This window comes from Moschus berezovskii, chromosome 17 (assembly GCF_049115385.1).
Source record: "Moschus berezovskii isolate FMDL1 chromosome 17, NW_MosBer_1.0, whole genome shotgun sequence".
Taxonomy (NCBI): Eukaryota; Metazoa; Chordata; class Mammalia; order Artiodactyla; family Moschidae; genus Moschus; species Moschus berezovskii.
Genome location: NC_142476.1, coordinates 31,744,327 through 31,771,839, shown reverse-complemented (window position 1 = coordinate 31,771,839; position 27,513 = coordinate 31,744,327). Strand labels below are relative to the sequence as shown.

The window sequence follows — 27,513 nt, the reverse complement described above, 5'->3', positions numbered from 1 at the left end:
GGTCTCGCCCTGGGTCACCTGGGAGACGAGCTCGGCCCGCCTGCAGTTCCCATGGCAACGCCAATCCCCGGCCAATCCGGGCCTCGGAAGTACGGGGGCCCGCCCTCAGGCCGGGACCCTGAAAGGGCCGGGAAGGCCCAGCGGTGGAGGGACCTGCTGCCGGCCTGGTCATGCTTGGGGGTACAGAGCGTGTGCTCTGGCTCCTGCTTCTGTCGCTGCTGCTGCCGCCCCCGAATGCGTGGGGACACGGCGGCCAGGCGAGGCCGAGGGAGGGGACCGAGGAGGCGGGCTCGGCCGGGGATTTTCTGGCCTTCCAGGGCCTGCGGGAGCGACTGAGGGCTGCCGGCGCGCTCTCCAGACGCTACTGGGCTCTCTTCAGCTGCCGCGTGTGGCCTGAGGGCTGTGGGGAGGATGAGGAGGCGTCTGCGCGGCCCCCGGGTAAGGCCCTCGGGCTCAGGAGGGCGGGAGCGGGCGGGCGGGCGGGATGCGCGAGGCCCGCTGGGATCCGGCCGCGGCGTTCAGAGCCTCGCGCCTGTCCTGGGCCGTCGCGATCGGGGTCACCAGACGAGAGCCTTAGCCGCCAGCTCTGCTGTTCCGCCCAGCCTTTAGGCCGGGCTAAGAGCAGGGCAGCCTCTGCGGAACCAGGAACCCTCATCACTGCCGCCGCCGCTGCCCCCAGCTCTGGCCCTGCGTCCTTATGCAGACGAGCCAGGGGATCCTGGCTGCACTCCCCGCCCGTTCCTGGCTCTTCCAGACACGGCTTACACTTCCCTGCTGTCTTCGAACCTGCCCTGCCATTATTCCAAGGAGCTGCTCTTGTCCACATTCTTGATGACTTTAAGGAAAATCCCCAGTTGGGCACTCCCCTCAAGTACCTTGTCCTCCTCCTCTGCTGCTTGCAGAAGCCGAAGCTGGGCTACGAGTCCCCCAGACCAGAGTTCTGAAGCCGAAGCTGGGCTACGAGTCACCCAGACCTGAGTTCTGATTTATTCTCTTGTCACTGATAAACTGTGAGGCAGGGTTGTCACATCAATGTCCTGGCCCTGGTGGTCTCTGAGACTCCTTGCAGTGGATGTCGTTAACTCTAGGTTCTGTAATGGTAATCCTGCAGTTGTGCTAGAAACATCTTTCATTAAAATTAAAATAAAAGTTCTTTTTTGGGGGGGTGGGGAGGGGAGCAGGGCCTCCAGACATGAGGGATCTTAGTTCCCCAACCAGGGATCCAACCTATGCTCCCTGCATTGGACGTACAGATTCTTAACCACTGCACTACCAGGGAAGTCCCTAAATCAAAAGTTCTAAATTCCAGTGAATGGTTTTTGTTTCATTTTTGCCAATGCTCAGTATATTCAAATTGACATCTGATAGAAGAATGGAGCCTAGCTGGCTACTGTCCATGGGGTCACAACTTAGCGACTGAACAGCAGCAAAAGAATTGAGACACTTGGGGTTGGCCGTGATCAGATGATTCTGTAATCATCTGTAATCCAGCATGACAATCACCAGTTACTGTTTGTCTCCCTCGGAGACCGCAAACTCCTTGCAGTCAGGGCCTGGGTAACTTACACTTTGGCACAAAATAAGATTTATTGTTGAGTAAATTGAGCTTTTGCTGCAACTAGAGCTGCATCTATAGCAAGGCCATCTACTTCCTCATACTGGAGATGCCCACCTGAGCCCATTCCCAGGTGCAGTGAGAGGAAGGCCCAGGGCAGAGCGGTGCGGAGTGGTTCTGGAGAGAGGACGGAAGAACAGCTCTGGTGGTTTGAAGGGAGACAGTGGTGAGCCCACCCTGGGCCCTGGGCTCCATTCCTGTCTCACAGCTCCTCCTTTTCCAGGCTGGAACCTTGCCCTGCTGGGCCAGCAGTACCTGGATATCTTGAGCACGTGGTCCTGCAGCTTCTGGGACTGCTGCGACAGAGGGGACTGCAGGATCATCAACAACTTCACAGGTTAGACCTCCTGTGTCACTCAGGGCCAGGAATCTGTTGGGGGAGGAGGGGCAGGCGGGGAGGCAATCTCAGCCTGCCCATAGCTGGCAGCGTGGTGGAGACCCTCCCTGTCTCCACCATGCCTCCCATACCCTGCACCCTCATGGCTGAAAGGAAGGCAGGCCTTGGCAGAGGGCTTTGCCCACATTAGCTGTTTCAGTAGGTGTTGGCTGAATTGAATTGAAATGAATAAAACAAGGGGTCCCCATATTTAGGGGGCCCTGAAGCTTCCATGCAGGAGCAACTTCATGGTAGTGGGGGGCTGGGTTCCTCCTCCAGACAGGACTCTGCCAACCCTGCTAGGGGGTGTCTTCAGAACCTTCAGAAATGGTGAAATCAATGTGGATTTCTCAAACTCTTCAGAAAATAGCACTGAATCTCTTCCACTGCAAGGTCTGCCCAGTGGTCATGAGGTCCGCAGACAGGATGGCTCCTACCTCAGAGATGCTCAGTGGTGCTCAGTCTCTCAGCCATCACCAAGTCTGGGGGGATGTACCTTTGTGCCCCTGCTCAGCGTGGCCTCTTTCCCATCCCTAGGCCTCGAGGCGGACCTGCGCGTGCGCCTGCACGGCCAGCACCTGGCCCAGGAGCTGGTCCTGACAGCGGTGAGGGGCTACTTAGAGATGCCCCAGCCAGACAAGGCCCTGGCTCTCTCATTCCATGGCTGGTCTGGCACAGGCAAGAACTTCGTGGCGCGGATGCTGGCAGAAAACCTGTACCAGGATGGGCTGACAAGCGACTGTGTCAAGGTGTTCATCTCCACGTTGCACTTCCCTCACCCCAAGAATGTGGACCTGTACGAGGTGAGGCCGGCCGTGCTGAGGAGCTAGGGTGAGGGCTTGGGCCCAGCAGAGGCCTGGGCAGCTGAGACACAGGCCTGTGTGCTGGGAGGGAGGCTGAAGCCAGCCCTCGGTGTGGGGGTTGGAGGACAGCGGGGTGGGGGGGACGATGCAGTGAAACCTGTTACCCACAGAGACAGCTACTCAACAGGTGAGGCCCAGGAGGGCACTGAGCTTAACCGGAGAATCCATGTGTTTAATTTGTCAACAGAAGTAGTGGAAGTGCCTGAGGAAGTGTGAAATAGCAAGCAAGAGCTTTATTGTAATCTCCCCACACGGACACAACCAGTTAGCATTTTGGTGTACTTCCTTGAAGCTGTTCCCCTCTGCTCTTTAATGTCTTTATAACTTATATTGGACAGAAAGTTGCATGTTCCACAATTTTTTTTAAAGAGGCTTCTCAAAAGTGGTTTTTCCACAGCTTCCCAAAAGTATTCATTTCGTGCCAAAAGGTGGACTCATCACATACAAAAAGTTTCTGCTGCTCTGCTATTTTGGGTTTTGTTCATTCAGACATGTTAGCCATGCAATGACCAAACCCCTCTGCAGCCTGACAGAGGTGACTGTGTCTATCTTTGGCTTTTAGTTTCAGTATTTGGAGTGTGTTAACCTGGGAAGATTATGTAACTTTGAGGACAGATTGCCCAAGTCAACTAGCAGTTTCAGTGTGGCCTGGCAGGGCAGGCTGCTGGTCAGGCCTCCCAAGAAAGAGCTAGCTGGTTTTGCAGTAAAACACCTGTGACTCTCAGCTTCCCCACTGTGGAAATCGACACGTTCATACTCTCACACCCACACACTGGGGAGATGGGGCTGGTACATGGAGACTGTGGGCTCTCCTCAAACACCTCTCCCTTGGGGAGGGAAGTGGGAGGGATGTTCAAGAGAGGACGCGGGTAAACCTATGGCTAATTCATGTTTGGTAGAAACCAACACAATACTCTAAATCAATTATCCTTCAATTAAAAATTAATTAAAAATAAACACCTCTCCCTGGGGCAGGAGCTGGCCCTGTTCTCCTGGGGAACCCTGCAGAGCAGCATCTTTTCAGTCCAGGGCTTACTATCCTGCCTGCGGTGGGGAATCCCAGTTTTGAGTTGGGTCCCTCGGGCACCAGGCTAGACTGAGATCTCAGGGAAGAAGCTGGTGGGTGCTCTGCTCCTGGGAGTTCAAGACAGGGCTGCCTCTGGGCACCCGAGCCTGTCTCTACCTGTCATCCCTGTGTGACAGCCTGACTGCTACCCCTGGGGAGGGTGAGTTAGCAGTTAGTTCTGGGATGGAACCTCATCCTGGAGGGGAAGAAGCAGGGCTGGAGCCATTTCCCAAGGTCCTTTCCCCAGGCTGGCTCCACTAGTTGGCTTTTAAATCCCAGGGTGCAGGAGAATCACCTGGGAGGCTTGTTAGAGGATGCCCTAGCTCCATCCCCAGAGGTTTAGATTGGTGGTTCTGTGGTGGAAACCAGCTTCAGGTGATCCATTGTAGACGCCCTGGGGAAACCAGCGCCTCACTAGGGCCCTCAGGGCCGGGAGGTGCCTCCCACTGCTCCCCAGCAGCTCCCCGTGTTCTGTGCAGGAGGAGCTGACGGACCAGATCAGGAAGACGCAGGAGCACTGTCGCCAGACCCTGTTCATTTTAGACGAGGCTGAGAAGCTGCACCCAGGACTGCTGGAGGCCCTCAGGCCACACCTGGAACGCCGGGCCCCCAGCAACCACAGAGCCGAGTCCAAGAGAACCATCTTTCTTTTTCTCAGGTGAGGCCTGAGAAACAAAAGTCAGAAGGATTGAGTGAGGGGAGGAAGAACCCTGTCCGGGCAGTGTGTGTGCCAAGCTTGGGAGCTGCGGGGGTGGGGGTAGGGGTGTTTCCATGCTCTCCTAGGCTGCCTACCCTTTTCCGCAAGGGAAACCAACACAAACTCCAGGAGAGAAAACAAGCCCAGCTGCTTGGGTGGCAGCAAGGGTGGGGAGCCTTAGGTCTCCTGCCTTGATTCTACCAAACACTTCTGAAGGATTCTGACCCCACCCCCACCACCAGCACAGGCCAACTAACTACCGGGACCAGCCTGGGGAAGACCCAGCCGTCCCTTATCTGGCCTCCTCCCTGTTTTTCAGGATGGGGAAGCTCCCTCAGACTCCCCAGTTAGTACATGGCCTCTTGAGGGAGGGATACTGGGAGTCCCCTCTTAGATGGACATTAAGTGGTTTTTTTAAATTGAAGTATAATTGACATATTAGTTTCAGGTGTATAATTAATTTGCTATTTGTTTATACTGTGAGCTGAGCACAATAAGTTTAGTTAACATCTGCACCATACATAGTTATAAAACCTTTTTGTTCCTGTGATGAGAACTTTCAAGGTGTACTCTTCCCAGCAACTTCCAAATATGCAATGCAGTATTATTTACTAAAGCCACCATGCTGTACATTACATCCCCATGAGTTACTACTTGAAGTTTGTACAGTATTCATCTTATTTTTTTTTCTCTTTCTGACCTATTTCACTCAGCATAATACCTTCCCAACATGGGTCCACCCATGTTGTTGCAAATAGCAAGATTTCCTTCTTTTTAATGGCTGAATAATAATCTATTATATATGCATTTTTTTCCTTTATCCATTCATCAGAACCCCAGGGACGGGAGAGCCTGATGGGCTGCTGTCTCTGGGGTCACAGAGTCGGACACAACTGAAGTGACTTAGCAGCAGCAGCATCCATTCATCTGTTGATGGACACATGTCATTTCTTGGCCATCGTAAATAATGCTACAGTGAACATGGGGGTGCAGATATCTCCTTGAGTATTTTCATTCTCTTCAGGTAAATATCTAGAAGTAGAATTGCTGGATCATGTGGTAGTCCTGTTTTTAATTTCTTGAGGAACTTCCATACTGTTTTCCATAGTGGTTGCACCCGTTTACATTCCCACCAGTGATGCACAGAGGGTCCCTTTTCTCCACAGCCTTACCAACACTGGTTATTTCTGATCTCTTTGATGATAGGCCTTCTAACAGGTATGAGGTGGTATCTCATTGTAGTTTTTGATTTGCATTTCCCTCGTGATTACTGATGTTGAGTACCTTTTCATGTCTCTGTTGACCACTTATATGTCTTCTTTGGGAAGATGTCTATTCAGAGCTTTGTTCATTTTTTCATTAAATTATTTTTTTGCTGTTGAGTCATATGAAGTCTTTATAGATTTTGAATACTAACCTGTTATCAGGTATATGATTTGCAAGTATTTTCTCCCATTTGGTAGGTTTCCTTTTTGTTTTGTTGATGGTTTCCTTTGCTATGCAAAAGCTTTTGGTTTGATGTAGTCCAGTTGTTTATATTTTTGCTTTTGTCGCCTTTTGCTTTTAGTGTGAAATCCAAAAAATAATTGCCAAGATCACTGTCAAGGAAATTACCACTTGTGCTTTCTTCTAGGAGTTTTATGGTTTCAGGTTTTAAGTTCAAGTCTTTAATCCATTTTTTTTCTTCATTTTATTTTATATTGGAGTATAATTGATTAACAATGTGTTAGTTTCAGGTGTTCAGCAAAGTAATTCAGTTATACATGTATCCTTTTTCAAATTCTTTTCCCATTTAGGCTATCAGAGTATTGAGCATAGTACCAACAATAAGTCCTTGTTGGTTATCTATTTTAAATATAGTAGTGTGTACATGTCAGAGAAGGCGATGGCACCCCACTCCAGTACTCCTGCCTGGAAAATCCCATGGACGGAGGAGCCTGGTAGGCTGCAGTCCATGGAGTTGCTAAGAGTTCGACAGGACTGAGCAACTTCACTTTCACTTTTCACTTTCATGCATTGGAGAAGGAAATGGCAACCCACTCCAATGCTCTTGCCTGGAGAATCCCAGGGACGGGGGAGCCTGGTGGGCTGCTGTCTATGGGGTCGCACAGGGTTGGACACAGCTGAAGCGACTTAGCAGCAGCAGCAGCAGTGTGTACGTATATATCTCAAACTTCTAATTTATTCAGCCCCCCAACCACGTTTCCCCATAGTAACCTTAAGTTTGTTTTCTAAGTCCGTGAGTCTGTTTCTGTTTTGTAATAAATTCATTTGTATCATTTTTTAATTCCACATATAAGCAATATCATATGATATTTGTCTTCATCTGACTAATCTCTGGATCCATCCAAGTTGCTGCAAATGGCATTATTTCATTATGTAATGGATGAGTAATATTCCATTGTATATATGTATCAGTCTTCTTTATCCATTCTTCTGTCAATGGACATTTACATGCATGGATTTATTTCTGGGGTATCAATCCTCTTTCATTGATCTATATTTCTGTTTTTGTGCCAGTACCATACTGTCTTGATTACTGTAGCTTTGTAGTATAGTCTGAAGGCAGAGAGCCTAATTCCTCCAGCTGTTTTTCTTTTTCAAGATTGTTTTGGCTATCTGGAGTCTTTTGTTGTGTCTCCATACAAATTTTTAAAATTTTAGTTCTATTTTTGTGAAAAATATCATTGGTAATTGATATGGATTGCATTGAATCTGTAGCTTGCCTTGAGTAGTACAGTTATTTTGACAGTATTGATTCTTCCAATATAAAAACATGATATATCTCCCATCTGTGTCATCTTTACTTTCTTTCATCAGTGTCTTATAATTTTTGGAGTACAGGTCTTTTACCTCCTTCAGTTCAGTTCAGTCGCTCAGTCGTGTCCGACTCTTTGCAACCCCATGAATCACAGCATGCCAGGCCTCCCTGTCCATCACCAACTCCCTGAGTTCACTCAAACTCATGTCCACAGAGTCGGTGATGCCATCCAGCCATCTCATTCTCTGTCGTCCCCTTCTCCTCCTGCCCCCAATCCCTCCCAGCATCAGAGCCTTTTCCAGTGAGTCAACTCTTCGAATGAGGTGGCCAAAGTATTGAAGTTTCAGCTTCAGCATCAGTCCTTCCAATGAAAACCCAGGATTGATCTCCTTCAGAATGGACTGGTTGGATCTCCTTGCAGTCCAAGGGACTCTCAAGAGTCTTCTCCAGCACCACAGTTCAAAAGCATCAATTCTTCGGCCATCAGCTTTCTTCACAGTCCAACTCTCACATCCATATATGACCACAGGAAAAACCATAGCCTTGACAAGACGGACCTTGGTTGGCAAAGTAATGTCTCTGCTTTTTAATATGCTATCTAGGTTGGTCATAACTTTCCTTCCAAGGAGTAAGCGTCTTTTAATTTCATGGCTGTAATCAGCATCCACAGTGATTTTGGAGCTCAAAAAAATAAAGTCTGACACTGTTTCCCCATCTATTTCCCATGAAGCGATGGGACCAGATGCCATGATCTTCGTTTTCTGAATGTTGAGCTTCAAGCCAACCTTTTCACTCTCCTCTTTCACTTTCATCAAGAGGCTTTTGAGTTCCTCTTCACTTTCTGCCATAAGGGTGGTGTCATCTGCATATCTGAGGTTATTGATATTTCTCCTGCAATCTTGATTCCAGCTTGTGCTTCTTCCAGCCCAGCGTTCCTCATGATGTACTCTGCATATTAGTTAAATAAGCAGGGTGACAATATACAACTTAGATAGGTTTATTCCTAGGTATTTTATTATTTCTAATGTTAAATGGCGTTGTTTAATTTCCCTTTCTGATCTTTGTTAGTATATAGAAATGCAACAGATTTCTGTGTGTTAATTTTGTATCCTGCTACTTTACTGAATTCATTAATGAACTCTAGTCATTTTCCGGTAGGATCTTTAGGTATGTATGTATAGTATGTCATCTGCACACAGTGACAGTTTTACTTCTTTTCCAATTTTAATTCCTTTTATTTCTTTTTCTATCTTTTTCTTCTCTGATTACCATGGGTAGGACTTCCAAAATTATGTTGAATAAAAGTGGCAAGAGAGGACATCCTAGTCTTGCTCCTCATCTCACAGGAAATGCTTTCAGCTTTTCATCATCGAGTATATTACCTGTAACTTTGTCATATATGGCCTTATTATTATGTTGAGGTATGTTCCCTCTTTGCCTACTTTCTGGAGAGTTTTTATCATAAATGAGTGTTGAATTTTGTCAGAAACATTTTCTGCAACTATTAAGATGATCATATGGTTTTTATTCTTCAGTTTGTTCATGTGGTATATCACACTGATTTGCAGATATTAAAAAATCCTTGCATCGCTGGGATAAATACCCCTTCATCATATTCACGTACTGTTGGCTTTCATTTGCTAGTGTTTTGTTGAGGATTTTTGTGACTGTGTTCATCAGTGATATTGACCTCTAATTCTTTTTTTGTGGTATCTTTGTCTGATGAGCTTCATAATGATGGAGCTTCATAATGAGTTTGGGAGTGTTCTTTTCTCTGCGATTTGGAATAATTTTAGAAACTATTTTCTAAATGTTTGATAGAATTTGCCTGTGCACCATCTGATCCTGGACTTTGGTTTCTTGGGAGTTTTCAATCACAGTTTCAATTTCAGTACTTGTGATTGGTTCCTATTTTCTGTTTCTTCCTGAGTCAGTCTTGGGAGATTGTACCTTTCTAAGAATTTCTCCATTTCTTCTAGGTTGTCCATTTTTTTAGCATATAGTTATTTGTAGTAATCTCTTATTTTATTTCTGCTCTGATCTTTATGATTTATTTCCTTCTACTAACTTTGGATTTTGTTCTTCTTTCTCTAGCTTTAGGTGTAAGGTTAGGTTGTTTATGATTTTTCTTATTTCCTGAGGTAAGATTGTATTGCTATAAACTTTTTTTTTTTTTTTGCTGCTTTTGCTACATCCTCTAGGTTTTGGATTATAGTGCTTTCATTTTCATTTCTGTCTAGGTATTTTTTCATTTCCTCTTTGATTTCTTCAGTGATTCATTGGTTCTTTAGTAGCATATATTGTTTAGCCTCCAGGTGTTTGTGGGGTTTTTTTTTTTAACAGGTTTTTTTCTTATAGTTGATTTCTAATCTCATAGCATTGTTTAGAAAAGAGGCTTCATATGGTTTCAGTTTTTTTAAATTTACTGGGGGTCACTTTGTAGCCCAGCATGTGATCAGTTCTAGAGAATGTTCTATCTGCACTTGAGAAGAATGCTGCTTTTATATGGAATGCTCGATGAATATCAATTAAATCCAACTGGCCCAATGTATCTTCTTCTTCTGTCAGGTCCATACCATTTCTGTCCTTTATCGAGCCCATCTTTGCATGAAATGTTCCCTTGATATCTCTAATTTTCTTGAAGAGATCTCGTTTTTCCTATTCTATTGTTTTCCTCTATTTCTTTGCATTGATCGCTGAGGAAGGCTTTCTTATCTCTCCTTGCTATTCTTTGGAACTCTGCATTCAGATGCTTATATCTTTCCTTTTCTCCTTTGCTTTTCGCTTCTCGTCTTTTCACAGATATTTGTAAGGCCTCCTCAGACAGCCATTTTGCTTTTTTGCATTTCTTTTCCATGGGGATGGTCTTGGTCCCTGTCTCCTGTACAATGTCACGAACCTCCGTCCAGAGTTCATCAGGCACTCTATGTATCAGATCGAGTCCTTTAAATCTATTTCTCACTTCCACTGTATAATCATAAGGGATTTGATTTAGGTCTTATCTGAATGGTCTAGTAGTTTTCCCTACTTTCTTCAATTTAAGTCTGAATTTGGTAATGAGGAGTTCATGATCTGAGCCACAGTCAGCTCCTGGTCTTGTTTTTGCTAACTGTATAGAGCTTCTCCATCTTTGGCTGCAAAGAATATAATCAGTCTGATTTCAGTGTTGACCATCTGGTGATGTCCATGTGTAGAGTCTTCTCTTGTGTTGTTGGAAGAGGGTGTTTGCTATGACCAGTGCGTTCTCTTGGCAAAACTCTATTAGCCTTTGCCCTGCTTCATTTCGTGCTCCAAGGCCAAATTTGCCTGTTACTCCAGGTGTTTCGCGACTTCCTACTTTTGCATTCCAGTCCCCTATAATGAAAAGGACATCTTTTTTGGGTGTTAGTTCTAAAAGGTCTTGTAGGTCTTCATAGAGCTGTTCAACTTCGGCTTCTTCAGCATTACTGGTTGGGGCATAGACTCGGATTACTGTAATATTGAATGGTTTGCCTTGGAAATGAACAGAAATCATTCTGTCGTTTTTAAGATTGCATCCAAGTACTGCATTTAGTACTCTTTTGTTGACCATGATGGCTATTCCATTTCTTCTAAGGGATTCCTGCCCACAGTAATAGATACAATGGTCATCTGAGTTAAATTCACCCATTCCAGTGCATTTTAGTTCAGTGATTCCTAGAATGTCTACGTTCACTCTTGTCATCTCCTGTTTGACCACTTCCAATTTGCCTTGATTCATGGGCCTAACATTCCAGGTTCCTATGCAATAATGCTCTTCACAGCATCGGACCTTGCTTCTATCACCAGTCACATCCACAACTGGGTATTTGTTTTGCTTTGGTTCCATCCCTTCATTCTTTCTGGAGTTATTTCCCCACTGATCTCCAGTAGCATACTGGGCACCCACCCACCTGGGGAATTCCTCATTCAGTATCCTATCATTTTGCCTTTTGATACTGTTCATGGGGTTCTCAAGGCAAGTATACTGAAGTGGTTTGCCATTCCTTCTCCAGTGGACCACATGCTGTCAGACCTCTCCACCATGACCCGTCCGTCTTGGGTGGCCCCACATGGCATGGCTTAGTTTCACTGAGGTAGACAGGGCTGTGGTCCACGTGATCAGATCAACTAGTTTTCTGTGATTATGATTTCAGTGTGTCTGCGCTCTGATGCCCCGTCGCAATACCTACCATCTTATTTGGGTTTTTCTTACCTTGGTCGTGGAATATCTCTTCACAGCTGCTCCAGAAAAGCGCAGCCGCTGTACCTTATCTGGGACGTGGGGTAGCCCCTCTCGGCCACGCTTCAGTGCGTGTTCGGTTGCGCCAGCCACTGGAGCCGGCGTCTCTCGCGTCTGTGCCGCCAGGGCGGCATCTCTCGCGCCTGCGTCGCGGCATCTGTTTCTGCTTCATTGACTATGCAAAGCCTTTGACTGTGTGAATCACAATAAACTGTGGAAAATTCTGAAAGGAATGGGAATACCAGACCACCTGACCTGCCTCTTGAGAAACCTGTATGCAGGTCAGGAAGCAACAGTTAGAACTGGACATGGAACAACAGACTGGTTCCAAATAGGAAAAGGAGTACGTCAAGGTTATATATTGTCACCCTGCTTATTTAGCTTATATGCAGAGTACATCATGAGGAACGCTGGGCTGGAAGAAGCACAAGCTGGAATCAAGATTGCTGGGAGAAATATCAATAATCTCAGATATGCAGATGACACCACTCTTATGGCAGAAAGTGAAGAGGAACTCAAAAGTCTCTTGAGGAAAGTGAAAGAGGAGAGTGAAAAGGTTGGGTTGAAGCTCAACATTCAGAAGACAAAGATCATGGCATTTGGTCCCATTACTTCATGGGAAATAGATGGGGAAACAGTGTCAGACTTTATTTTTTTGGGCTCCAAAATCACTGCAGATGCTGATTGCAGCCATGAAATTAAAAGACACTTACTCCTTAGAAGGAAAGTTATGACCAACCTAGATAGTATATTAAAAAGCAGAGACATTACTTTGCCAACAAAGGTCCATCTAGTCAAGGCTATGGTTTTTCCAGTGGTCATGTATAGATGTGAGAGTTGGACTGTGAAGAAAGCTGATCGCCAAAGAATTGATGCTTTTGAACTGTGGTGCTGGAGAAGACTCTTGAGAGTCCCTTGGACTGCAAGGAGATCCAACCAGTCCATTCTGAAGGAGATCAATCCTGGGTGTTCATTGGAAGGACTGACGCTAAAGCTGAAACTCCAATACTTTGGCCACCTCATGAGACGCGTTGACTCACTGGAAGACTCTGATGCTAGGAGGGATTGGGGGCAGGAGGAGAAGGGGATGACAGAGAATGAGATGGCTGGATGGCATCACCAACTCGATGGATATGAGTTTGAGTGAACTCCAGGAGTTGGTGATGGACAGGGAGGCCTGGCGTGCTGTGGTTCATGGGGTCGCAAAGAGTCAGACACGACTGAGCGACTGAACTGAACTGAATGTATGTTTCCATATTACCCGCTCCATACATCCTACCCTCTCCTTCCTCCCCTGCCAGCCGTGTCCATAAGTCTGTTCTGTCTCCATTGCTGCTCCTCTGATAGGTTCATCAGCACCATCTTTCTAGATTCTGTATATATGCATTAGTATATATTTGTTTTTCTGACTTACTCCACTCTGTATAATAGGCTTTATGTTCACCCACCTCATTAGGACTGACTCAAATGTGTTCCTTTTTATGGCTTATATTCCATTGTATGTATGTGCCACATTTCTTTATCCATTTATCTGTCAATGGACATCTAAGGTGCTTCCATGTCCTAGCTATTGTAAATAGAGCTGCAGTGAACATTGGGGTACATGTGTCTTTTTCAATTTTGGTTTCCTCAGGGTGTAAGCCTAGTAGTGGGATTGCTGGGTTATATGATGGTTTTAATTCTAGTTCTTTAAGGAATCTCCACACTGTTCTCCATAGTGGATGTACTAGTTTGCATTCCCAGCAACAGTGTAGGAGGGTTGGTTCCATTTTCTCCACACCCTCTCCAGCATTTATTGCATGTAGACTTTTGGATAGCAGCCATTCTGACAGGCGTGAGATGGTACCTCATTGTTGTTTTGATTTGCATCTCTCTGATAATGAGTGATGTTGAGCATCTTTTCATGTGTTTGTTAGCCATCTGTATATCTTCTTTGGAGAAATGTCTGTTTAGGTCTTTTGCCAACTTTTTGGTTTTTGTTTTTCTGGTATTGAGTTGTATGAACTGCTTGTATATTTTGGAAATCAATCCTTTGTCAGTTGTTTCATTTGCTATTATTTTCTCCCATTCTGAGGGTTGTCTTTTCACCTTGTTTAAAGTTTCCTTTGCTGCACAAAAGCTTTTAAGTTTAATTCAATCCCACTTATTTTTATTTCCGTTACTCTAGAAGGTAGGTCATAGAGGATCTTGCTGTGATTTATGTCATAGTGTGTTTCTGGTCTTACATTTAGATCTTTAATCCACTTTATCTTTGAGTATGGTGTTAGGCAATGTTCTAATTTCTTTTATGCATAGCTGTCCAGTTTTCCCAGAAACACTTATTGAAGACACTTTCTTTGCCCCATTGTATATTCTTGCCTCCTTTGTCAAAAAAAGGTATTCATAGGTGCATGGGTTTGGGCTTTCTATCTTGTTTCATTGGTCTAGTGGAACATATGAATTGTGAGATTTTTTTGTTCTAGTTCTATAAAAAAAAAAAAAGCCATTGGTAATTTGATAGGGATTGCATTTAATCTGTAGATTACATTTGGTAGTATAGTCATTTTCACAGTATCGATTCTTCCAACCCAGGAACATGGAATCTCTCTCCATCTGTTTACGTCATATTTTCTTTCTTTCAGCAGTGGCTTATAGTTTTGTCTCCTTAGGTAGGTTTATTCCTAGGTATTTTATTCTTTTTGTTGCAATGGTAAAAGGGATTGATTCTTTAGTTTCCCTTTCTGATTTTTCATATAGGAATGCAAGTGATTTCTGTGTATTGATTTTGTATCACTGATTAGCTCTAGTAATTTTCTGATGGTATCTTTAGGGTTTTCTATGTACAGTATCATGTCGTCTGCAAACAGTGAGAGTTTTACTTCTTTTCCAATCTGGATTCCGTTTTTCTTCTCTGATTGCCACAGCTAGGAACTTCCAAAACTATGTTGAATAACAGCGGTGAGAGTAGGCACCCTTGTCCCTGATCTCATAGGGAATGCTTTCAGTTTTTCACCATTGAGAATAATGTTTGCTCTGGGTTTATCATACATGGCCTTTATTAAGTTGAGGTAGGTTCTTTCTATGCCCATTTTTAAAATTTTTTATCATAAACAAGTGTTTAATTTTTTCAAAAGCTTTTTCTGCATCTATTGAGATGATCATATGGTTTTTATCTTTCAATGTTAGTATGGTATATCACACTGATTTGTATATATTGAAGAACCCTTGCATCCCTGGGATACACTTGACTTGATCATGGTTTTTGATTTTTTAATGTGTTGAATTGTGTTTGCTAGAATTTTGTTGGGGATTTTTGCATACGTTATCAGTGATCAGTTTTATTTTCCTTTTTTGTGTTGTCTTTGTCTGGTTTTGGTGTCCGGGTGACGGTGGCCCCATAGAATGAGTCTGAAAGTGTTCCTTCCTGTGCAATTTTTTGGAAGAGTTTTAGAAGGATAGGCATTAGCTCTTGTCTAAATATTCACCTGTGAAGCTATCTGGCCCTGGGCTTTTGTTTTGGGGGAAAATTTTGATCACAGTGTTGGTTTCAGTGCCACAAGCAGCGTCTTGCATTCACTGGAAGCCAAACCACTCCTCCCTGCCATCACCCTCCCCCCGCAGGCCAGTACATGCTCACTTGGGGATTTCCCCCAGCTTTAGAGTACCAGTCTGGTGACTCAGCTGGTAAAGAATCTGCCTGCAATGTTGGAGACCTGTGTTTGATATCTGGGTTGGGAAGATCCCCTGCAGAAAGGACCAGGTACCCACTCCAGTATTCTGGCCTGGAGAATTCCATGGACTGTACAGTCCATGGGGTCACAAAGAGTCAGACACAACTGAGTGACTTTCACTGTGAAGAGAATTAAGGGGCCTGGTTTTCCCTCGAGGCTTGGCAAATGTGAAGGAGTAAGCTGGGATTTTGGTCTGTAAGTAAGGCTGACAGACACTGCAGTGCATTGTGAAGGAGGGCGGAGGAGCCTCCAAGGTTATTTTACGAGGAAAGCAGGGAAAGATTTTCTGCTGATTTGAGTGGTTCAGAATTAGGAGGCAAGGACAGTAAATTCTTTGAATTAGCTCTCCTCCTCAGTTGTGTATTACTCACCCGCTTTTGAGGCAGCCCGGAAGTATGGATCTCTTCCTGTTGTGGTGAATTAGGTGGGGGCTCCAAAATGCAGGGTCAGGTAAGGAGTCATCTTGGTTCCCCACGGCTTCTCCCCCAAAGCCCTGACAGGGGTGGGGACCCAGAACCACTGTTGAAGTCCTTCCTTAAGAACGGAAGGAAGCCTGGAGCCCGGCCACCTTGGGTGCCCTTTCCTATTGCAGGGATCCTTTGCCTCTGTGCATGGCTTCTTCCCTTTCTGCTGCCTGGTTCCTTCCTCCTCCTTGGCCAAGCCCACTCCTGCCTCCTGGCAATGGCTGTGGCCAACCTTTCCCCAACTTGGCCCAAGGTGCCCAGACACTGACTTTCCCACCAGTTCTCGGCATAGAAATCCTCACCCTCACTGGTGGCAGGATTTCCTAATGTGGCCCAGGTGACCCTGCTATCTCTAGGCAGACGTTGTAGTATTTTAGTCATTGACCTGCCAGCACTGCCCTCATCTAACCCACCACCTGCCCTTCCCCCCATTACCACGGCCTCTGTGCCCTGTCCAAGGCCAGAGGGTCCCAATGAGCGGACAGATGGCAGTGTGTGGGCAGGGTCTGGGGAGAAGCTGCCCCCCACTGAGCCTACTCTGGCAGGGGATGCAGAAACCCTGCTGGCCCTGAAGGAGCCTCTGAGTCCCTTGAGTAGGAGAATGCACACTGGTGACAGGAGGTGAGGACACGGCCTCCAGTTCCATTGACTCTGATGTGGGCCCAGCCTATGAGAGCCAGTGGTGCCCAACAGGCCTGGGTGGACCATCAGGACCCTGAGGACCAGCCAGACTGACCCTGTGGGGCTCAGCACCTCGCTGCCCCAGGTGGCCTCAAAGCAGCACCTCTAGACCCCATCGGGTGTTCTAGTGATGGGCGGGGGAAGACGGGGTCTCTGGACTTGATTTCTACAGTGACCTTACCTATGTGGTGAGGACTCTTACGTTTGAAAGGAAAGCACTGATGGTGTAAACAAATCACTGGTGTAAGGCCGGCAGTTTAACCCTGAAACAAATCCTGAACGTGCCGTTTGAAGTAAAGTGCTAGTGGCTTTGTTGGCCCCTCTGCAGCGTGGTAGAAAGGGGGTGGCAGTTGAACCAGGGAGTGGAGTTGGGGGTGCAGCTAGAGTCACCCCAACCCTCAGAACCAGTCCTGCCTCTGGGCCTGAGGAAATCAGGGCCCTTGGCTGGATACCAGAAAACTAACATTGACTACTTTTGCCCATTTCTACCAAGTATAGAAGCTCTGGGAATGGTGTCACAGGGCTGGATGGGCACACGGAACTCTGGAGATCAGAGCCACGGTCCTCCCATTGAACCTGTAAAGTGAAGAGAGAATTAATACCTGTTCTCTCTGGGCTGTTGTCAGGACAAGAATGGATAGAAAGGGCTTTAAAAATTAAAAGAACTATACAAGTGTAAATTGTTCATGGGATCAAAGGCCTTGTACCCCAGCACACAGAAGTACTTGTGGAAATGTCTATTTGTTGACTGACTATCGAACCTAAGGTGACCTAAGGAGGGCTTCTTAAATCGTCTGCTTCAGGTCTGTCATTTTACAAATTAGGAAACGAAGGCTCAGGGAGATGACGCTAGAGTCGAGTTTATGGCTGCACTTTGGGGAAGACTTAGTGGTCCAGGCTGGGGTTGGCGAGCACAGTTCTGGAGAATCCTATGAGTCCCAGTCCTCTGTGGTCTTAGGACTGGTAAGACCACATGCTGTCCCCTCCCAGAGCCAGGACAGAGGGCGCATCACTAGGGGGGCCTTCCGTCCCTCGTCCCTTCAGACCGCCCAGTCTGCAGGTGATCTGGGAGGATGTGCAAGGGAACTGAAGCACTCTGCAAGGGCAAGCTCTGTTAAAAAGTATAATGTTGGGGTTGGATTGGAATAGAAAAAGGGCCCTGGTTATGTACTGGTGGGTGAGATAAAGCCTGAAACATGAAGGAAGAAGAGAGACCCTTGGCTGGGGACTAGAGGAGAAAAGTCAGAAGGGAGGTGGAGATCTCAGACGTCACGTCAGGTGGCCTTCTGGGTACAAATGGGGACGGCACTGGAGTCTGTGCCCCTGGCACTGAGTGAGTGAATCTTGGTCCTCTCCCCTTCACCCTGGATGCCTGCCCTGCAGCCTGCGCATGTGCAAACCTGCCTTTACCTCCCGTGAGTTATGCAGGATGGGCAGGTCTCGCCTCAGCTGACGCAGTTGTGGTCTGGCGTGTACACAGATGACCTGCCCAGTAGGCCTTCCTACAGGAAGAGGAGGACCACAGCTTCAGGAAGTAGAAGAGAGTTGATGTAAGCAGCTTTCCCACCTGCAGAGATCAGAGGAAGTCTGGCTGAGCAGGGGACAAGGGGTGGGGACTCCCCTCATCCATGCCAGGCCCTGCAGCTGGGGGCTCATGGCCTCGGGAGTGAAATAGAGCTGTGAGGGGCACACTGGCCCCTGCAGGAAGGAAGACTGCATCCCTTGGCAGGAAAGGATGCCTGCCCCAGAAGGTGTCCTCCTTGTCTATCCGTGGAGGCAGGCAGGCAGAGAACCACCCAGCTCCTCCTCTGTGTCCCAAACCCAGCCCCCAGGACACACTCAAACACTGAATGAGCAGACAGATGAGCTAACGTACCTGAGTGTCAGCCACTCAGAGCTTGATGAGGACAGAATGGAAATATTGGCTCTTTGCTCCTTCCCTTGCCTTCTGCTTCCGTCACTCATACTCCCTCACTGTACTGGGCTGGGGGAAAAAACAGGGCAGAGCTCGGTTTGTTTAAGGAGCTAGCAGAAGGCCTGGAAGGGGACGTGAGTACTGTGAGGCAGACAGGAGGACGCCAGGAGCGGGGAGCATGACCTGCCGCCAGCTCCTGGCTCCACTTCCTCCTTCCCAGCTTCCCCCCTCATCACTCTAACTCAGTCCTCTTTCCTGTGTTTTAGACCCACAATTCCAGTGAAATTACAACCCCTGGTGAGGTCACAGGCAAGGGCACAACATTCAACCGTGTGCAAATCCAAGCTGGCGTCTCCACCCTTCTCTGAAACCACACTTCCGCTGAGCGGGCTGCGGGCCACTCCAGGCAGACACTTGTTTCTCTCTGGTGACCTCCTTGGTCTTACTTCTCACGTCCATCAGTTACAGGGTCCTCTCAGTTGTGCCTCCTACACTAACTTTAAACCCTTCTCCATTGCCTTTATCATCTCTAAACATGCACTGTGGCACAAAGCTCCCTGACTAGGTTTCTCTTCAATCCAACCACTGTGGCCCAAGAACAATCTTATTAGAAAGTAAAGCCGATCAGACCGCCTTACTTCCCTGTACTCCCAAATTCACAACCCTTCAACCGGTCTCTGTGGCCTGTAAGCTAAAATCCACGTGAATGGCTGACAAAGGCCTCGTGCCAGCCTCAGCCTGCCTTCCATGCCTCTGCTCCACAAGCCTCTCCAAGCAGCTTGCAGCTCCTGACCCCCACAAGCCCTGTGACTATCCATGCCTGGACATGTGCCCTCCCTGCCTCATGTCTGATGAGCACTATGGGATCTGCATGTGCCCAGAATCCTCCTCTTCCCTCTGAAGTCTTATCGCCAGGCCCCAGCTGCCCTGGAATCATACACATAAACTACCGGACAATTGCACTCATCTCACACGCTAGTAAAGTCATGCTCAAAATTCTCCAAGCCAGGCTTCAGCAATATGTGAACCGTGAACTTCCAGATGTTCAAGCTGGTTTTAGAAAAGGTAGAGGAACCAGAGATCAAATTGCCAACATCCGCTGGATCATGGAGAGAGCAAGAGAGTTCCAGAAAAACATCTATTTCTGCTTCATTGACTATGCCAAAGCCTTTGACTATGTGGATCACAAAAAACTGTGGAAAATTCTGAAAGAGATGGGAATACCAGACCACCTGACCTGCCTCTTGAGAAACCCATATGCAGGTCAGGAAGCAACAGTTAGAACTGGACATGGAACAACAGACTGGTTCCAAATAGGAAAAGGAGTACGTCAAGGTTGAATACTGTCACCCTGCTTATTTAACTTATATGCAGAGTACATCATGAGGAACGCTGGGCTGGAAGAAGCACAAGCTGGAATCAAGACTGCCAGGAGAAATATCAATAACCTCAGATATGCAGATGACACCACCCTTATGGCAGAAAGTGAAGAGGAACTAAAAAGCCTCTTGATGAAAATGAAAGAGGAGAGGAAAAAGTTGGCTTAAAGCTCAACATTCAGAAAACTAAGATCATGGCATCTGGTTCCATCACTTTCATGGCAAATAGATGGGGAAATAGTGGCTGACTTTATTTTGGGGGGCTCCAAAATCACTGCAGATGCTGATTGCAGCCATGAAATTAAAAGACACTTACTGCCTGGAAGGAAAGTTAAGACCAACCTAGATAGCATATTAAAAAGCAGAGACATTACTTTGCCAACAAAGGTCCGTCTAGGCAAGGCTATGGTTTTTCCAATGGTCATGTATGGATGTGAGAGTTGGACTGTGAAGAAAGCTGATGGCCGAAGAATTGATGCTTTTGAACTGTGGTGTTGGAGAAGACTCTTGAGAGTCCCTTGGACTGCAAGGAGATCCAACCAGTCCATTCTAAAGGAGATCAATCCTGGGTATTCATTGGAAGGACTGATGCTAAAGCTGAAACTGCAAGACTTTGGCCACCTCATGCGAAGAGTTGACTCATTGGAAAAAACTCTGATGCTGGGAGGGATTGGGGGCAGCAGGAGAAGAGGACAACAGAGAATGAGATGGCTGGATGGCATCACCGACTCGATGGACATGAGTTTGAGTGAACTCCAGGAGTTGGTGATGGACAGGGAGGCCTGGCGTGCTGTGATTCATGGGGTCGTAAAGAGTCAGACACAACTGAGCAACTGAACTGAATTCCTTCCATACAGAAGTCAAGGCAAAGACCGACAGCCTACCATCTTTGTGCACTCTGCATATAGTACAGTCTCAGTGCTGGTCAAAAGAGAGCAAGGCAGGGAGAATGGATGACAAAGCAGGACAGTGCCTTTTCTGTACACACTTGTGTTGTGACGAGATTTCCTGGAGGACAGGAGGCCCAGGCCCCTCAACCTCCTTTCTTCCAGTCACCAATGGCTCCAGTGGTCAGACTGTGCATTTGGAAGCCAAATATAATGAAATCTAAGACATGAGACTATTGAAACTCCTTGAGGAGAACATAGGCAAAACATTTTCTAACATAAATTGTGGCAATATATTCTTGGATTAGTCTCCCAAAGCAAAAGAACTAAAAGCAAAAGTAAACAAATGGGACCTAATCAAAGTTAAAAGCTTTTGCACAGCAAAGGAACCCATCAACAAAATGAAAAGACAACCTGCTATAGAAAAGAAGAAAATAATTTGTAAACAATGTAACAAGGGATTAATTTCCAAAATATATGAACAGTTCATACAACTCAATAACTTTCCCCAAAAAACTGGCATGTGTGCATGCTTAGTTGTGTCCAATTCTTTGCAACCCCATGGACTATAGTCCGCCAGGCTCCTCTGTCCATGGGATTTCCCAGGCAAGAATACTGGAGTGGGTTGTCAAGTCCTCCTCCAGGGGATCTTCCCGACCTAGGGATCAAATCTGCATCTCCTGCATTCCAGGGGAGTTCTTTGTCACTGAGCCTTCTGGGAAGCCCCCCAAAATGGGCAGAATACCTAAACTGACCTTTCTCCAAAGACATACAGATGGCCAACAAACACATGAAAAGATGCTCAACATCACTAATTATTCAGTTCAGTTCAGTCGCTCAGTCGTGTCCGACTCTTTGAGACCCCATGAATCACAGCACGCCAGGCCTCCCTGTCCATCACCAACTCCCGGAGTTGACTCAAACTCATGTCCATCGAGTCGGTGATGCCATCCAGCCATCTCATTCTCTGTCGTCCCCTTCTCCTCCGGCCCCCAATCCTTCCCAGCATCAGAGTCTTTTCCAGTGGGTCAACTCGTCACATGAGGTGGCCAAAGTCTTGCAGTTTCAGCTTTAGCATCAGTCCTTCCAATGAACACCCAGGATTGATCTCCTTTAGAATGGACTGGTTGGATCTCCTTGCAGTCCAAGGGACTCTCAAGAGTCTTCTCCAGCACCACAGTTCAAAAGCATCAATTCTTCGGCCATCAGCTTTCTTCACAGTCCAACTCTCACATCCATACATGAGAAATGCAAATCAAAACCACAATGAGATATCACCTCATACCAGCCAGAATGGCTAGCATTAAAAAGTCTACAAACAAATGCAGGAGAGGGTATGGAAAAAAACGAAACTTCCTACACTGTTGGTAGGAATGTAAATTGGTGCAGTCACTATGGAAAAGTCTGGAGGTTCCTTATAAAATTAAAAATAGAGCTACCATCTGATCCAGCAGTCCCACTCCTAGGCACATATCCAGAAATGATGAAAATTCTAATTCAAAAAGACACATGCACCCCAGTGCTCATAGCAGCAGTCTTTGCAAAAGCCAAGATAGGGAAACAACCCAAATGCCCATCAACAGATGACTGTTTTAAGAAGATGTGAGAAACACACACACACAATGGAACATTACTCACCCAAAATGAAGAAATATTGCCATTTGCTGGATAGACCTAGAGAATATCACACTAAGTGAAGTCAGTCAGAGAAAAACAAATATTATATCACATATATGTGGAATCTAAAAGAATTATTCAAATTATTCTATATACAAAACAAATAGATCCTAGATGCAGAAAACAAAGACGTGGCTACCAAAGGGGAAACGGGAGGTAGGGAAAAAATTAGGAGTATAGGATTCACAGATACACACTAGTATATATAAAATAGTTAAGCAACAAGGATTTACTGTATAACACAAGGGTCATTCAATATCTTTTAATAACCAGAATATACAGTAATCTGAAAAAATATATATATATAACTGAATCACTTTGTCATTCAAAGTGATTAGTTTGAATCACTTAGTTTCTCCTGAAACTAACCCAACATTATTTATCAACTCCAATTTTAAAAGAACCAACACCATCTATTAATAGGACCTGTCTCTTTCAGTAACCTTGGGGGCAATATCATCAACGAGGTGGTCCTGAACCTGCTTAAGGCTGGGCAGTCCCGGGAAGAAATCAGGATGGAACACTTGGAGTCCCGCCTCCAAGCTGAGATTGTGGCATCCACAGGTAAGTGATTCCCAGCCTTGCAGAACATAAGCCTCTGGTGACAGGGGAGGTAGGAAAAACGTGGATGTGCTGCAAGTTGTGCTCATGAGATAAGACAGGGGACTCAGGACCACAGAGGAGGCGCCATATCATACTCTTGTGGTCAGCTTGAGGTAGGCATGAGAAAAGCCCTTTTCTGAAAACTGTTCCTTAAAAAGGGAATAGTTGGCCTTGGCCATACAGACCCTCACTATGTGAATCTCAGTGGCTCAGCCTCCAGTCGTAGGTAGGGTCGCTGCACCTCTGCCTTCTGCCATCAAATGAAACCATAACCTGCAGGCATGTGCACTGTCCCTCCCTCACACGTCTGGTTCCTCTCAGCCCTCTTTCCCTAAAGGCAGACACAGGTGCATAGTTCTTAACACAAACTTAAGACAGCCTTCCCGGAGTCGGCATGAGATCAAAACTCACCCAGGCCTTAGGGTGGGGGGAACACCTCGACTCCAGCTGGGCTCAGCCCCAGGTCAGACCCCATGTAACCCTGCTCTTGATTTCAGACAGTGGCTTTGGGCACAGCCGTCTTGTGAAGGAAAACCTGATCGACCTCTTCATCCCCTTCCTGCCACTGGAGTTCTGTCACGTGAGGCTGTGCGCACGCGACGCTTTCCTGAGCCAGGACCTCCTGTATACAGAAGAGGCCCTCAACGAAATTGCTAGGATGATGGTGTACGTCCCCAAGGAGGAACAGCTCTTCTCATCTCAGGGATGCAAATCTATTTCCCAGAGAATTAGCTATGTCCTGCCTGAGGGCTAGATGAAAACTTCCCGAAGCTGCCTTCCTCCCACTAGTGGACCCTGGGCTGTCGTGGCAGCATAGTGTCCAGGACGTAAGGGCAGGCTAGCAACCAGCAGTCACGAGCACGCAGGCGCTGTGTGGAGGGGAGGCCTTAGATCAGAGACAGAGCCAATGCGCAAAACCACTGGTACCTTAAGGAGCCACATTCCCGAATGTGAGCCAGCTGGTTGCGGGGGTCAAGCGGGAGAGACATCCCAAGGAGTTATTAGCATCTGCCCGCAGATGCCTGGCCTTGGTGTTGGGCCTGAGGCTGCAGTACGCTCGGTGACAGAGAAGGGAAAGACGAACTTCTGCTTACCAGTGGCATGGACTGACCCCACATTTGTAGGCTGGGTGGGTAAGCTTTCAAGTTATTCCCAGAGGGAGGCTGAGCAGCTTCTGTGAGCTCAGGCAAGAGCTTCAGGCTAAAGGGCACAGAGGATGTTAGTTTTTAATCAGTATAGATGAAGACTTCTTCTGCTCCGCAGATTTTTAAAATTTAAATTAGTGACCTTAACATATGTAAAGATTAAAATTTTGTATTTTTTTCTAAAACCCTCGGCTTACTTACCTTCTTACTGAGCCCTAGTAATCATGCTCCCACAGCAAAATTGCACGCACCAGGTGGTATGGATGGGGACTGGTGGAGATGGGGTGTGTGCTGGCACCCAGAGCTGACAAGGGGTCACCTGCTCTGCCAACTTACCTCCGTTTGCTTCGGGACCACATCAACTGAGCCGGGCTATCTCCGCCTCTTAATGAAGAGGCCGTCACAGCATCTTGCCCTTATATATGAAAATAGCACTCCTGTGCTCCCAGCTTTAGTTGTCCTTGAGGACTGAATGGCCACGTGTAGATGTGGGCATTGTGCCTGTAGATACACAGGGGGTGCTCACCGTTTTGCCCCTTCCCATGGTTCTCCCCTTCTGCCTCAATCCTGGAATCACACATGGCTCTGCTTTCTGTCACCACCTCGGGTGGCCCTTTTATTTACAGTCCCCCCGCCCCTCCCCCGTAGAGCCAGTGAAAGGAAAGCGCTCCTGCGTCTCTCCCTTTAACAATCACATTCATTTACTCCACAGCTGCCCCGAGGTTAAGAGCAGCTAGCCCGAGCCACATTAGACACCCAACCAATACGCAAACAAACAAAAGGAGCTTGGTTTCTCACCACCCATGGGACGGAAGTAAACCTGGCCTAACTGCACAGTGAGATGGGGGTCAATCTTAGCTGCCTGCCTCAGTCTAGAGCACCTCGGGAACAGTCTGCAGCCCTCCAATCCTGTAACATACCTGCATCTAAACTCGGTAGAGACACATTTTAAAAGGCACGTTGTACAGCTTTAGGTCTCAGAGCCACCGAACAGCTGACCTGCTTTCAGCACAGGTCAGTCATATCTGATGTCATAAATACTGGGTCTGAACCTCATACCTCAAGACCAGAATGAGCAGCAGACTACAGTAATTCCACACACTTCTCTGGAGCCAGAAACGGCTCAGCCCACTGGTGAGACCACAGGAAAACTCTTGATAACTTCAGTTTAACCTTGGTGATGACTGTGCTTACCTCATAGGGCTGTGAGAATTAAATGAGTTAGTATTTATCAAGTACTCAGGACACAGAACTTTGGCACCATACTCAAAGCCCAGAAAGGGCCTTTCCCTCCATTCTCTCAGACCCCTGGTTTGTTTCAGGTAACTTAACGTTTGCAGACATGTCATGTGCCATATGTGCTGCCTAACCTCATGTAATTCTTAACACTGAGGATTAAACTACCTCATGTAATCCTTAACATTATGACTTAGGGATCAATGTAATCATTTAATAACTGAGAAAATTGGGGCTCTGAGAGATTTAATTATCTTTACAGAGCTCATCAGTGGAGAAATGGGATTCAACTCAGGCAGTCCAACTCCAACACTTTAATGACTTGTTTCTAAAATGATTTTTTTTTTTTTTTTGTGAATGCCATAGCCTCGGGTTTGGAAAGTATTGCAAGCAATACAAAGAGGGAGAAGATAACAATGGGAAGTTCTCCTCAGAAAATTCTGAAACAAGAATTCCTAAACTAAAAATGTGTGGGAGAAAAGGATTGACAGTGGAGGGTACAGAGGCGTATAAACTGATGCTTAACAGGGTTGAGGAGGAAAATTTTTCCTCTTTCCCTTTCTAGAGTCTTTGGCTGGCCTAGTAATTAAGTTGACATAAGATTAAGGGGAGAAAAATAAAAGTTTAATAAAATGTATACATGGGGGAGACACAGGAAAACTAACTTCAAAATAGCAGGTTATCACCTTAAATACTATTTTCAGCTAAAGACAAAAGCAGATATTGGGTCCGGCGGGGCAGGGAGGTGTGGGCTGGTGGTCAGTTAAGGACGGTTACCAGGAAGAGCACAGTAAACCAATGTGAGGTTGTTCTGCAGATCTGCTGACAAGTCACCACCTTCTCTATTGTTAAATTTCTAGAGATTTGATCCTCCTCTTCCAGGAATAGCAAGGGAGATACCCTAACAAGTGGAGAGCTCCCTCACAAATGTAAATCTCTTACAAAATGATAACTTTTACTCAGTTTTCAGAGCTTCTCCTGTGTCTGCAATTTCTTATAGATAACCAATTTAAAATAATCCTTATGCTAAAGAAGCGCATTTTGGAATGGCAAATTCTGCTCCAACAGCCATTCTAATTGAACCTTATGCACGCATTGCTTGAGTATATGCTACTCATCCTTCAGCAAAATGTCACTTCTATCAGAAATGAGCATTCTATTCATACTAAGTCAAATAGTGGAATCAAAATGTCATAAATTTCTTAGCTAGGCAGAAACTCCTAAGTTTTCTAAAATGTATTATACATACTATTTACAAGTACAAAAATTTTTCTACTATACTTTATAAAGGCTTGAGAATATCAAAAAGAAAAGGAGAAATTGAAAAACAAGTGAAACAGAAAAAGTAAAACAAACTAGATAAAAGTGCTAGATTTCTAATTTAAAAACACAGATATGTAACAAGCAACAAAGGTTTACTGCACAGCACAGGAAACTATAGTTAATATAATAACTCATTATGGAAAATAATCAAAAAATAGTTTATGTGTATACATAACTGAATCTATATATACACATATATTGAATTGGGGCTTCCCCAGGGCTCAGAGGTAAAGAATCTGTTTGCAATGCAGTAGCCACAGAAGATGCGGGTTTGATCCCTCAATCAGGAAGATCCCCTGGAGGAGGGCATGGCGACCCACTCCAGTATTCTTGCCTAGAGAATCCCATGATGAGAGGAGCATGGTGGGCTACAGTCCACGGGGTCCCAAAAAGTGGGACATGACTGAGCACACATGCACACATAACTGAACCACCCTGCTGTGCACCTGAAACATTGTAAGTCAACTACACTTCAATAAACTATATATATTAAACATTCAAAACCAGAGGGATGGGACGGGCAGGGATGTGGGAGGGGGGTTTGGGCTGAAGGGACACATGTACACCCATGGATGATTCAGGTCAATGTATGGCAAAAACCATCACAGTACTGTAAAGTAATTAGCCTCCAATTAAATTAATAAAATTCAAACGTTACTTTTTAAGAAGCAATGAAATCACTCATTTCTTAAAAACTGAAGACCAAGTCAAAGAAGACTAGAATGTTTCCTGTGAGGTTCTGAACTTACTCCATTAATGCTGCTTTGGCTCCAAACATTTTTAGAACTTATTTGGAGCTGTCCTCAGAATGAACTTTGAGAGAATGAAGTTTCATTTTACAGTCAGCTCATGTTGAATGAATGAATGGACAGACT

General features: G+C 46.0%; 1 protein-coding gene across 1 annotated transcript; it reads left to right on the top strand.

Moving 5' to 3' along the window:
• Positions 1-24,264, top strand: TOR3A (torsin family 3 member A). The gene is made up of 6 exons (XM_055419184.2): positions 1-438; positions 1,839-1,952; positions 2,529-2,794; positions 4,400-4,578; positions 22,771-22,895; positions 23,432-24,264. The coding sequence occupies exons 1-6, from the start codon at positions 171-173 to the stop codon at positions 23,686-23,688; spliced, it is 1,209 nt and encodes a 402-aa protein (XP_055275159.1). The 5' UTR covers positions 1-170; the 3' UTR covers positions 23,689-24,264.
• Positions 24,265-27,513: the final 3,249 nt, after the last annotated feature.

Excerpts from the sequence above, each read along its gene's own strand:
- TOR3A (XM_055419184.2), top strand. The coding sequence starts at position 171 with ATGCTTGGGGGTACAGAGCGTGTGCTCTGGCTCCTGCTTCTGTCGCTG. Across the intron at positions 2,795-4,399 it reads AGAATGTGGACCTGTACGAG|GAGGAGCTGACGGACCAGAT; the intron begins GTGAGGCCGGCC and ends TGTTCTGTGCAG. Across the intron at positions 22,896-23,431 it reads TGAGATTGTGGCATCCACAG|ACAGTGGCTTTGGGCACAGC; the intron begins GTAAGTGATTCC and ends TCTTGATTTCAG.